At 39.8% G+C, this 13,919-nt stretch overlaps 1 protein-coding gene and 1 long non-coding RNA gene across 3 annotated transcripts in view; one reads left to right on the top strand and one right to left on the bottom strand.

The window, feature by feature from the left end:
- Window positions 1-254: 254 nt before the first annotated feature.
- On the bottom strand, window positions 255-5,529 carry LOC101730376. Its single transcript, XR_208924.4, has 2 exons — window positions 5,067-5,529; window positions 255-453 (listed from the first exon to the last, which is right to left on the bottom strand). It is a non-coding gene; the product is annotated as an uncharacterized LOC101730376 (long non-coding RNA).
- A 106-nt stretch (window positions 5,530-5,635) lies between these two features.
- mark4 (MAP/microtubule affinity-regulating kinase 4) overlaps window positions 5,636-13,919 on the top strand; it is a 31,508-nt gene continuing 23,224 nt past the window's right edge. The window contains exons 1-3 of one of the 2 annotated variants that reach the window (XM_002932636.5): window positions 5,636-6,147; window positions 10,566-10,751; window positions 10,896-10,949. In XM_002932636.5, coding sequence (XP_002932682.1) covers window positions 6,106-6,147; window positions 10,566-10,751; window positions 10,896-10,949 — 282 coding nt within the window. In that variant the 5' untranslated portion in view covers window positions 5,636-6,105. The remainder of the gene's footprint in view (window positions 6,148-10,565; window positions 10,752-10,895; window positions 10,950-13,919) is intronic. The other variant, XM_012968960.3, reaches the window with a different exon arrangement.

The following is a 13,919-nucleotide window of genomic DNA, read 5'->3' as shown; positions in this document are numbered from 1 at the left end:
GCAGAAAAATCTAAAGAGGACATTTTAAGGCATCCTAAAATCCTGGATATGTGTAACCATTTTAAAAGGAATATTTGTATTCTGTTCCTTGAATGGACATACATGGGGTACATGTGTATACCTTTAACTATGTGAACTGTAGTTTAGAGTATAGAAATGGCAGGTTTCATATAATTTTGGAAGGCATTGTAAAAGCGCTGCACATCCCCTCTGTACTTTCCAAGTTCAATATCTTTAGTAAAAACAAAACACAATATATTGAGAGAATGAAGTATCATCTGTTTATATTTACTGGGCTGGTCAGCTTCAATTGCACCTGCTGTACTGGTACTCTATCAACTGCACAATATGACATTAAGTTTAATGTTCAATTTGTACAACTCTCACAGGTGACTCAGGGTACCGTTCAGTAGACATGCCAGGCATCTTGGGAACACAGGGTATGCTGGAACCCTAGAAGAATAAATAAAGCAAATGTATTAAGTGGTGTCAGGGCATGAAAGACAGCAGCTTGTGAGACTGCAAATAGCCTCTGGTCTTTTTAATATTAGTAGAGTTGTTTTTTTTTTCCTTATACTTGTTACTGATGTGCCAGTAACACCCAGACAGTACCATTAAATGGGCCCCCAAAGCCACATACGAAGCAGCAATAGGTTTAGGGAGCATTTGACTGGGTTAGGTAGAAGATAAGGGTAGGGAAAACAGGCTGTGGCTATATGGCATGATGCCAGTAGTTAGGAGGGTTAAGGTATGGATTGGTTAGGTATGGATTGGTTGCAGTCCCTCATTAAGAGGAGTTTGTGGGAAAATTTCCCAGACATTCTGTACGGAGCAGTACAGCAACATCCCTCCCACACTCCCTAGGTTGGAGGACTAGGGGTTGCTGTATATATCTGAAAAGGTGACCATTGGTGGTGGGTCAGTTTAAGAAAGTGACTTCTGCATCACCACAAGATGCACTCTGAGCAGGCGTACTTTGATCCCAGTGCTCTGTACAGAGCTACTGTATATTGTTACTACTTTTTATCGAATGCTTTTACTCGTAATGAGCATTTCAAAGGGGTTGTTCACCTTTAATTTATTTTTTAGCATGATGTAGCTATTCTGAGACAATTTGTATTTGGTCTTCATTCTTTATAATTGTTTTATTATTTTGCTTTTCATTAAGCAGCTCTCAAGTTTAAAATTTCAGCAGCTGGTTGCTAGGGTCAAAACTACCATAGCAACCAGGAAGTGGTGTCAGTGAGAGACTGGATGATGAAGGCAAGGCCTAAATAGAAAGATAAATAACAAAAAGTAACAGTAACAAAATTGTAGGCTCCCAGAGCAAAAAACTGGAAAGAGTCAGAATTAAAAAGCAAATATATCAAAAACTATAACAAATAAAACAAAGACCAACTGAAAAGTTGCTAAGAAATGGGCATTCTATATCATGGTAAAGGTTAATAATTGTGACCTACCCCTTTAACCACTTTACAATTACATTTTAAACAGACCTGTAATAACTCATCTTTATTACTTGCCTACAGTACTTGCCCATATTTTTCATATTACACCCATGCAGAAATTATTATACCTTAAATTATAACTAAATTACATTTGCACAGCCCTCATAGTATGCCTCCACCTATACTTAGACTATAAAATTACTGTCTGTGCCTTCAGGCATACAGTCTCTCTCAATAATTGTTTTAATCCTCTTCTACACAATGGGGAATAGCAATATGCATAAAAGCCGAATATATAATAATAATATTTTTTAGTGTTTAATAAAAAGGTACAGCAGTTATTTATTAGTCATATAAATACAAGTCTTGTGGAAGCAGTCTCTATAGCACACCAACTGAGGCAACAGTATGCAATACAAGAGGCTTCAAAACAATACAGTAACAGTCTGTACTTTTATCATCTTTCATATATGACGTGAAAAGTCTCTACAATAATCAACAAAGCACAGTCCATCCATATGTGCTGAATTATTTAGCAGAAGGCAACAACAGGACCCAGCCCACAAACAACAAATATCTCAAGCAGGTCCATCTACACCTTTCTGTTGCAGGCTGTGGAGCTTACCTGGGACCATTTTCTAAATAGGCACACAAGAGTTAAGGTGAGGGTTTTACCCTATTAATAACCATTTTGTTAGAGTTAATAACATCATATTCAGAAAGATTGAGTTAAACTGGCAAAGTTGTTCCAAATTATTTATGTAACAAAATTATGCAAATTCAATTGAAAATTTGTCTTAATGCAACTTTTGCGAATCCCTTCTTGTATGTTTTTATAGTGTGGTAGAACAGAGTACCTTGAGAAAACCTATCCAAAACATGAAGAACATGGTTTAAGTTAAGCTTTAAGTAGATAATTAGTACACTGTATAGTATCGCAATTTAAATAAACCTTCCAAGGGGCCTAGTGGGACACTGATTGATAAGTAGTTTCAATATGTTACTGCTTACTACTAAATAGACTTTGCTAGGGGTCCATTAGCATCCAATAATACCACTTCTTATCAAGACAAGTATTAAAAAACAACATATTGCTTCTTATTCAATTCTCTTTCTAGTTGCTAGGATGGCAGACCATCAATAGTGTAAGTGTAGCGATTAGTGGCAAAGCCAAGGGGGGTACAATTTAAGGGGCAGCATGCCACCCAGCTGTGCCTAGAGTTTGTTCACACCCAGGGCACTGGGGTCTAGGCACACGGGAGATCTCTGCACATCCTGTCCCCTGTGCTCACAGAAATCCTGCCCTTTAACTACCAAACAAATAAACCGGTGTAATTAAAAAAAGAATGACATATTATCTACCTGGTTATCGATGTCCGTAACATATTTGATTGTAAAGCAGTATGTTATACGGGTACATCATGATTCTGATGAGGTTATTTTTTTAGGTTTGCTCAACCAGTATTCTGAAGTCTGATATTAAGGAACTACTATTAGCTGGCAACATATGTATAAAAGAAAGCATTTTTAACTAGCAAAAGAGATGCTCAGTTGCTTGGACTGTACTGCTTATGTCCTTTACATCCACCCCCCTATCTTCTCATCATGGTATGCTCCACAATGAAGTCGCTAATAGCATGATTTTATAGGGTCTTCCCAATGCAAATGATTTAAGGGGGGCTCTCTTTGTCCTACATGCATAAATTACCCATAAACACTTGCACTCCCACACGCCGGCTTACATTAGTTCTTCCAGTGATGAAGAGGTCTTAGCTACAGTCAGTCACTGTGAGGTAAGCAGACTTTCCCCACCTCTTTACTGCTATTGGGCACAGAGCTGTCGCTAGGCTCCCCTATCATCCAGTTTCAGGCTGAGAAACACATAGCCACCTCCCTTAGAGGAGAGGCCTTCTGTGCACAAGCCTGCCTTTGCTGAAGGAAATGTGCAGAGGACAATGGAACATTACTGTGCCCAAGGAAGCTGCAAGATCTGTTACTTTTCTTTTATTACTGACAGAGCTTAAGGGTGAAGACACACAGAGCTACTTAGCAGCTTACTTGTCAGGGCTAAATGCCAGAAAATACCCTGCCATAGACAATACTGAGAATTCTGTGCTAAAACACAAGTAGAGACACTTAACAGTAATTGATCAGCATTGTCTAGTTTTGTAGCAGTGACAAGTAGCCAGTGACAGTGGGTCTTCACTCTAAAGGTCCCCATACACCATAAGATCCGCTCTTTTGGCGTGGGCGATATCGGGAGAATCCAGGGTAATTAGATCGTTTGGCCCCAGTGCCACTATAACGGCAGGTATCGGAAAAGTCGGTCCGGGGACCGCATCAACGAGCCAATGCGGTCACTGTTCCGACTAGATTTTCTAACCTGCCCGATCGAGATCTGGCCAATTTGAGGCCAGATATCGGTTGGGCAGGCCCGTCTGGAATGCCCATACACGGGCCGATTAGGTGCCGAATCGGTCCAGCGGACAGATATCGGCAGCTACTATCGGCCTGTGTATGGGCCAGACGAGGCATAGGGTGGATAATTTCAGCAAGCGGAAAAGCGCTTGCCGAAAATACCGCCCTATGCCTCCTACATGAAAATACACATAAAAAAGCAAGACTTTCAAACTCTCGCGTTTTTATGCGTATTTCCGCTACATGTGCCTGTACCCGAGCGTATTCTATTCATTCGGGTGCAGGCACAAGGGCGGAATTTTCGACAAGCGGAATATCCGCCCTACGCCTCTTCTGGCATTAGCCTAACAAATTACAGAAACTATTAATTGAGCTGGTGGGGGGCTGTTTGGCCTCTGTTGGTACTTTAAGTACCAGGGCCTATTTTAAACTCCAGTCAGAACCAGGCCAAGTAGTTTTGCAGTCAAAGGCAATCCTACCCTGCACGGTGCCCAGCCAACCTTTCTCATGCAGACTTGTAAAACCACCTCTGCAAGCCACCCATCCCTTGTCCCCTTGAGCTGTACCACTTTCATCCCAGCTCTATAGTTGCTGCTGCCACTTCTAGCCATCCATCCCTTGCCCCCAACCCCACAATTGAGCAATAACCCTAGCTGCAGTCCTGACAGGCTCATTGGCTGTATATCAGTTTAAAGATCCTGCACATAATTTTAAGCTTTTAATTAATATATAAATTACACCTACAATTCACAGAGAAGCAGAATTAATCACCTCACTTGGATAGCTAGAGGACCCCCACATCAGTATATATCCTCCCCTCCGGCTTTTGCAGAGTTACACAGCAGGTAAGACTTCCACATCCAGAGAAATCATAAATCATATTACATTGCATCCAGGCCAACTGTACTGAACAGTCCCCCACATCATACAATAGACCGTAAGCTAAAAGGTCCCACCTGCATCCCTCAAACTGCTTTTCAACTACAAAAAACTCAACAACTCTCCTTAGTAAGGAAAGCTTTTTAAGAAAACACAATTTCATTTTTAACATTTCAGCACCTGAGATAAGTCTATTTGAGAAAAATCTGACCAGAAGCAGAAATGTATTGGGGTGACTCAGAAGAACTGGCAATTAATGGGGAGAATGAGCTGGAACATATAAAACGCTATGAGAAGTAATATATACACAATAAAACTTACCTTCTCCTGACAGAATAAATACAGAGGAGTCAGACTGGGTTTTGGTGGGTTTCCTTGGTGCAGCAGCCACAGGTACCTACCCACCCCCCACTGAACAATAAGGCACACACAAACAGATTCATCCTCAGTCTCTTTATCATACAAATACACAAATCACAAGCAGTTTCTCTGGCACAGACACAATCAAACACGCCAACACAGGCAGATTTCAGATCTCCCAAACTAAAGCAGAGCCATTTTCTAACACAGTCTCACTCTCACACACAGAGCATCATGTGACCAGGCTGAGGCTCAGAAAGATACAACGTAACATGTATTAGGCAGCAGCCTGGCAGAAAGACCTGCAGTGTTATCAAAAAGACACAGAATCAGCAGTTACTGAGATCTTAAACATCATTATGGGGACCTCGGGCACTTGCTCTTGCCCTGTTGTGGTTGGGGGGGGGGGGGATTCAAGGAGGAGGGGGAAAAGTGCCCCCTCTCCGCACGCCTCTGCCATTTCCTCTGTCTCACACCTCCCATTCATTGAATTTTCTGTGTGCTCCTGTCTCTTTAAGGGGTTGGTGTAGGGGGAGGGGAGACTGTCTGAAAGCAGAGCCCATCCCAATGAGACAGCCGGGAAAAGCCGTGAGATAACGAGACAGCTAGCGAAAGAGGTTAAAGAGACATCAAGCAATATTCTCAGCCAGGGGCTGAGCTCTAGAGATATTCTAGGTCGTCAGCTGGCTGCACACATTCACAGCAACAACCACAGATACACAGGAAGGAAGATCCACTGAATATAAAGAGACGGGTGACTGAGAGACAGCTTGAGAAAAGAGACATCCATGAGGATGGAGAGAGGTGCCGGTGGGGAAATGATGGCGAGACATGAGAGGTGTGGGGGAGCCTCCTGCTGAGAGAAAGAGAGGAACCTGGAATCACTACACAGGAATGCTCTCAGGAGCCATAAGGGCCCTCTAGAAGATACCATGATGTCTAGTTAAGGTGCCCCCTACACACCCCGTGGTGGGTTGGTGTTGTCTCTCCTCGCCTAAAGATGTCTCGTGTTACCGCTGGCAATGAGAGGATAAATGACACGGTGAGCACTCATGCCCTGGGGTGGCCTGGAATGATAGCTCAGTTGATAGCTAGACTTGCGGAGACGCCTGTCATGTTGCCCTCCAGCTGTTGTTGCACTATAATCCCCCCCCCCCCCACCAAACATATCTGTTTTTTGAGGCTACTGGGATTTGCAGTTCATTCAGGAACAGCTGGAGGGCAAAAATTTGAGGATGGATTTTTAGCTGACAGAGCTAAACAGGGTTCATTTACATAGGTGGCCGGGGAGGGGCGCAAGGGGGGCATTTGCCCCCCCCCCCCCTGGAGTTTTCCCCTCTAACCGGGCAAGAGCAAGTGCTCCAGGTCCCCATAATAATGTTTAAAATAACAGTAACTGCTGATTCTGTGTATCTCTTCTGATAACATTGCAGGTATTTTTCCAGGCTGCAGCCTCATACTTATTATATTGTATCTTCTCTTGATTCAGCCTGGTCACATGATGCTGTGTGTGTGTATGTGTGAGTGTGCACTATTGTGCATTAAGGGGGTGAGAATGGCTACCTGTGGCTGCTGTACTAAGAGCCAAATCCCAGTCTGACTCCTCTGTATTTATTCTATCAGGAGAAGGTAGGTTTTATTGTGTGTATCACTTTCCATAAAGTTTCAAACGTTCTAGCTCAGTCTCACCATTGATTGGCATTTCTGCTTCAAAATTATCCCAATTCCTTTTTTCATTTAAATCATCTATTAATTAACCCCCACAAATATATATATATAGGGGTGCATTATTGTAATGTGATAAACTCAGTACAGTTTAAGTACATACATATATATGAATTAAACTGTACTGATGACAATCCCATGTGAATTGAAACACGTAGATAGTATGTCTTAATAAACAGTAGATTTGTTGGACATTTATGCTGTGAGTGCTTTCTATACACTCAATAGATATTTATAATTAAAAGATTAACATTATGTCCAATATCTTTAACAATATATACAAACTGATTGCATAGCCAATGAGCTTTGCTGTCACTGCCCCTGGCAGGGCTGGACTTAGGGGTAGGCATGGTAGGCACCTGCCTATGGTGCAGTTACCAGCAGACCTCCAACAGAGAGTGGATGGCTGGTGGAGGTGGGATGGTAGGAAGGAGTGACGGTTCAGGGGGAATGGACATGGGTGATGGGGTTGCAAGCATGCAGGGGTGAAAGCTGGTGGGGTGCCAGATGGCAATACAACTTAGCCTTGCTGTGACCCTATTAACTATGTATTACTATTATACTATATATTAACTATGTGGCCAAAAATGTTGATTGTGGTCACTGTATTAGGTCATTAATGTATGTGATTTTGGTATCTAGCAGCAACTTACTGAGATATATCTGTGTATTTAGGAATAGTTTTTCTAAGTGGGGGGTCATACCCACTTTTGAGTATCTAGATTCACTGTGTTCCACTGTAAATGGAACTTTGCTAGTCTGCTGCCTAAAAACACTAATGGCAAGTTCTGCAGTTTTTCTCCCATCTGTACTATTAGGCTACTGTCATGCTGCAAGCCTTATTTTCTGCCAGTATATAAACACAGGCAGAATAACAGCCGATCAGCTCCTTCCTGTAGCTTTACTGACAGGCATGGAGTAAGTCTGTCTGCAGACATATAGGGGGTGATTTATCAATGTTCGAGTTTGCCATATAAAAATTTGCCATATAAAAGCTTGCAATTTTCTATAGAAGCCAATGGAAGTTGTCCTAGGCAAAGTCAAGCCATATTAGCAAATTCAAATTTAATAACTGATAGATAAGCCCAACAGTGTTTTTAGCGCAAAAATGCATACTTTCGCTTTCCCATGCCAAAATACACTTTGTGCTTGTCTGTGCAAATACAGCACGGATCAAATAGAAGGATGCTGTTAACGCAGGTGGAGAAACAGCATTGTGTATAGGCCTGGACTAGCAATCTGTAGTTTTTGCAAATGCCACAGGGGCTGCTGTACATGCCATAGACAGATACTATTTATTGGGACAGTTTGGGCTTCTTTGTACTTAAAATGGCACAGCCTATTTCAGTCCATACCAGCTTGTGTGCCGTTTAGTATGTGTAGGCAGGTACACAGAGAACACAGGGAAAATTAGAAGAACTCCAAAGTACCTGATACAAGTATTGAACCAGGGCCCCCATAAAAAACAGAACTGTGCCATAACTGTTGAGCCTTTCTTTCCAAATAAGCTCATCTATTAATGAGTTATGTATAGTGCAAAATGTTTTATGGCTTAAAAAGCCCCTCACATTACACAGTTATTTAAGATGTGAGCAGCTTTCTGGTCTTAATAAATTACCAGTAAATTGATTTCCTACAAAACTGACCAGGCCCAGACTGGGATTCAAAATAAGCCCTGGCATTTCAATTACACAGAAGCCCAAACGGCCACCCATGAGCCCACTAAATAGTAACTGTCTGTGGCATTTAACAGCAGCCCCTCTGGCATTTGTCAGAATCCACAGAACCTGGCATTACCGTAGCACCTGTATATAAGCTTAGTCTAGAAACCTTGACTTTCCCCCCTGAATATTTTTCTGTGAATGCTCATATTGATTTATACCTCTGCTTAAAATGTATGTTTCATGGGGAATAACTGCACTTTCAGTGGAAGAATAAAGGGCTATATGCATCTTTCTGGGCCAGAGGAAGACACTGACCCCAATATCATCACCTGTATTTGTATTGGTGACTTTTTTGCACTTTTATTTCTGTTTTGTCTTTTATGTGCTGCCATTGCAAGAAGTTTGCCTTTTTATCTTTATATTTGAAGTGATTTTGCTGGTAACATGATACTTTTTTTTTCATGACATAACTTGGGCTCATTTATGAAGGCAGGGCATATAAAATGCCGCTTCTGGCCAGACTTTAGAGCCAGTCTTGAACTAATACTGTAATACATTGGTGGCAAAAATTGGTGATTATAATGGGGTCAAAGTGTTTTTCTGTAACAGCAGTCTTGCAACAATAACCAGTTTAATGCCATTAAATTGCATTCTGAGAATCCCAAGTACCATTGGTGCATCAGTGCCATGTTTTGTCTTAGTTACCAGGGTACAATATTAAGGGCTGCGGTCACTTGGTAGATTAGGTTTCCTTTGGAGTGAATCTATCTTATTTTATGAACTTATTTTATGGTTATTTGCAAAAAGGCAGTTTAAGTAAAGCTGGTTTAGCATCTTGTTGGAGCTTTTGCACCAAATTTTTTCTTGCCAAAGTAAACCTGAATTGTGATTGTGGAATTGTGTCTACAGTATTTGGTTCTCCATCTTGTTTTGCACCTTTTTGTAGGAAGAGGCTTCCCTCTGGCACATTTATTAATTCCAATTGGTGTGCGATTATTTGATCATGTCCTATAGTGCCTTGGTTGTGCTTTCATAGAAATAGCTCCTTTAGAATTGTGCATGTTAATGGTTTGTTGGAGGAAGTCTTTTTTTGTTTTTTTCTCTTTGTTTTCAAGATCCAGTGTTTGTGAAGAGGAAATTTCTAGTGGTGCATTATTTTCTTATGCACTTTCGCTCACCTATGTATTGTGTAAATATTTCTTGACAATGGCAGGTTTCTTTGGTGCAACGTCATATTGTTGGTGTTGGCAGTGTTGTCTGTTTGATACTATTAGAGCACTCCTAGCATGAAATATTTCTTGGTTGAGCATTTGTTGGAAAAAGTGAGTGTCTCGGTGAAGGTTCATTAAAATATTTCTCTACAGTGGATATGTCATACTAGGCCTTGTTCCCACTGGCATTTTCTATGCAAGTGCAGTCAGTGACTACTCACACTAAAATTCAAATCCAACAGCTTGCACCTGCATCAAGAGATCTTATTCACTGACTAAATTGGAATGTATTTTTGGAGGGTTCACTTGTATAGGTGTGGGACCTGTTATCTAAAATGCTCCGGACCTGGGTTTTTGGGATAAGGGATCTTTTACGTAATTTTGATATTGATATCTTAAGTCTACTCAAAAATCTGTTAATCAAACACATATCATATTTTTTTTTCCACAATTTTTTTTTTTTTTTAACTAATGATCCAGTTTGTTTTTTTCTTAAAAAACAAAACTTTTCAATACCATCTGAAAGCTTGCAAGGTCATGTTGAAGGCAATGGGAGCTGTCCTAGGCATTTTTTTTTACAGTCATTTCACTACAAGGTTTTTAATTTTTGTAAATTCATAAACTAAGGTATGCAGGTTTCCTTGATGCATTTTTGTGACCGCTTTTTATTTTATCTGATTTTTTTTAATAAATAGGAAAACATTTGTGCTTTTTAAGAATATAAGTTTAGTCGAGGTTGTAAAAAACTCTAAAATTACACAAATGTGAATTTTAATAAACCCGCCATCAGGTGTTTTTCTTTTACAACTTGAGGAGATAATACAATAAACTCTTACTCGTTCTTTCTCTGTCACCTTTAGTCTGGATCCACCCGCTCAGAAAAAGCCTCTACACCTTTATCCTGGCCACCTCGACCTCCAGGAGCCCGGTCCAGAAGCTCCGTTCCTGAGGAGCCACATGTTGGGAATTACAGACTCCTAAGAACCATTGGAAAAGGGAATTTTGCTAAAGTCAAGCTGGCAAGACATGTCCTTACTGGGAGAGAGGTGAGAGAATTATAAAGTATTGAGCCTAATTTGTTTTAACATAAGGTATATTATTATTTATATGTCTTATATCAGGCCAGACTTTTTTGTTTGAGATTTGGTGCTAAAGAAAGTTTAGTCATGTTATATTTCTTGCATCTTCAGGTTGCTATAAAGATCATTGACAAGACGCAGCTGAATCCCAGTAGTCTGCAAAAGGTGAGAAAAACAGTCTGACATATGTATGGATATAAACTATATATGAATTAGTTAGAAGAACACATTCTGAAGATAAGGTGTATAGAAACTGTATTTAGACAATCCATTTTTTCCAAATAAAATTTTTATCTAACTTTTTTTTTTCTTGTTCTGGAACAAATAAATGACCACTTTCTATGTTACAATTGGTTTGTTGACCTTGCAGTACTACACACAGTAAATGTAATACAATGCTCTGGCTATCCCACTTAACTTTACGTTGACTAACCCCTTTAACTTTTAATATGTTATAGAATGGCCGATTCTAAGCAATTTTTCAATTGATCATTATTAATTTTCTATAATTTCTGAAATATTTCCCTACTTTTCAGTTTTCAAATGGGGGTCACTGATCCCAGCAGCTAAAAAATTATTGCTCTGTGAACTTAAAATTTTATTGTTATTATTAATTTTTTACTTACTATTGCTTATCTGTCTAATCAAGCCCTCCCCTATTCATATACCAGTCTCTCATTCAAACCACTCCCTGGTGGCTAAGATAATTTGGACCCTAGCAACCAATTCCAAACTGGAAAGCTGCTAAACAAAGCGCGAAATAATTAAAAAACAAGAATTTTGTAAGATGGATTCTCTTGTAAGGTCTTAATAGAATTTATTTTAGAGCAGGCACAGAGAAATATGTCATGTAAATTAGGGGCCTAATATGTGGCATTATGGAGCTAAGTGAATGTATGCTGCACTAACTGAAAGAATAACATTGTAAACTTTGTGGTTTGTTCACATTTATGCCTTATAAGGCTCAGAGTGAACCAAACCACACTGGGAATTTACTTGGATGGAACCAAAAGGAAGCTGTTAAATTGTTGAGCGCTTATAGAGTGAGTTTTGACAAGTCATGATTGCCGCACTGCTTGGCATACTATTCCCAGCATCTGGTTTAAATAAAGAAAAATCTATACTCTGTGAAAACATTGGATTGCTTGTAGCCAGAGGGCTAACATAATGTTAATGTAATCAATGGATATATCTAGCACATGGTTTGTAATGTATTTCAAAGCCTGTTTTTGGTATATTTAGATATGTATAATTCACCAGTTGTGTGTGTGTGGCCTTAATAAATGTTAACAGAGATCACTTATGTACTGTATGTATTAAAAACCCACATTTATATGCTACGCTTACTGAGGATTGTTACAAAGTCAGTAAGTTTATGACTGTATGTCCCCAGTCCACCCAGATGACCAGTAGTTATATTACTTTTAATAGGCATTGGTCCAAGGACCTGAAGTTGAGAAATTCTTTCACTAAAGGATGCTCTTGATTTTAGTTTAGAACATGACCTTGGGCTTTATTGTTAAACAGTTGGAAGAAAATTACTCTGTGATGTATTAAAGGGCAATATCTGTTTAGAACTGAGGAAGGAACACTCCCCGCCTATATTGAACAAATTAAGTCTCCCCTGAAACTTACCCAGAAGTATCCTGTACAGAACAATTTTAGGAAGATCCTGGCAAGTCATTTCCCTGTTAAATTCCCTTGCATCTTGTATTAGTAATGTACAATCTTACTTGTTGGTAGTTTTTTTTTTTTTTTTGTAATATTCTATTACAGATGCACCATACACTGGCAGATATATAGCAACAGCAGATACCATTTTTGTACCTACAAACCAACTGATATCTATAGTATATGGATAATGGGCATTATTGTTGGCGCACCATACACATTCTATTGTAAAAAAAAAAAAACGTATTTCATATATTTTTTATTGGGATATGTATGTACAGCTTCAGAGAAGTAATCTCAGACCTTTATTTTGTTGCTCCAGTCAGATTCTATTGGGAATGTAGAATATGCGTAAGATGATGCCAACTTCAAGAAGTCAGATTTGTATTTGAGTTGGGAATAGTGGAGTGGTGTCCTATCTTTAGTCTCTCTTTGGCACCTGTGATTTTAGTAGCAGGGGGAAAGCATTAGATTTCCCACATTGCTTACTATTGTCAGGTGAAAAGTGCTTGTGCAAGGCTTTGGTTTTCACTCGGATACATATGCCAATATCAGTTGTGTGTATCATTGTCCTTAAATCAGGTTCTTGCCAGTACAGGGGGATGCCTGTCTTGGTAGAGGGGGCACTAGGTTTTCTACACCATAGACTTTTCACAGCTATCCCTCATTGGCTCCGAGTAGGGCCACACTAAACTGAGGTCATTTTGAGTGCGCTCTGAATGTTCAGAACCGTTTGGAGTAATGTTTCCTTGCTTTACATCTCATCAGAGCCTGTTCCCTTTAGTAAGTTAGTCTTCCCTCATCTCCAGATATATTCCTTGACAACCCCTCTGATCTGCTTCTCAGTAGAGCCCCTGCCATTTCTGATCAGGACTCCCTCCGCCCTGCTGACCTTTAGATGCCCCCTGGGGAAGCACCTTTTAAAGGACACTTATTTGACACCATCTGTCATTGGGAATAATGTGATGCTCACAGAACATTATTTGTCAAATATTTTTGAATCAAATTTAGTCTGTAACTTTTGTTCCAAACAGTGTCCCATGTGGCATAAATAAATAAATAATAAAAATAAGTTAAAAAATGGACAGCACACACATTAAAGTGCAAACATTTATTGTAAAAAATCACATCATATTCATACTGTACACAAAAAGCGACGTTTCGCGCCCAGCCGGGCTCTTCCTCAAGGCTTGTGAGCAGTAACTCCATATGCATACTCCTAAAGGAAGCTATTTAGAGCCCAACCGGGCTCGAAACATCGCTTTTTGTGTACAGTATGAATATGATGTGATTTTTTTATAATACATGTTTTGCACTTTAATGTGTGTGCTGTCCATTTTTGAACTTATTTTTATATAAGGATATCGGAACCTGTTGGGGACATGCACCATGTGTTGTTCTATAGTAGAGTGCTGTACTAATGCTAAAAAATGTGTGTGTGTGTGTGTATATATATATATATAT

This window comes from Xenopus tropicalis, chromosome 8 (genome assembly GCF_000004195.4).
Source record: "Xenopus tropicalis strain Nigerian chromosome 8, UCB_Xtro_10.0, whole genome shotgun sequence".
In the NCBI taxonomy this organism is placed as follows: Eukaryota; Metazoa; Chordata; class Amphibia; order Anura; family Pipidae; genus Xenopus; species Xenopus tropicalis.
Note: the sequence above shows the minus strand (reverse complement) of the source record. Positions and strands in the feature narration are given on the sequence as shown.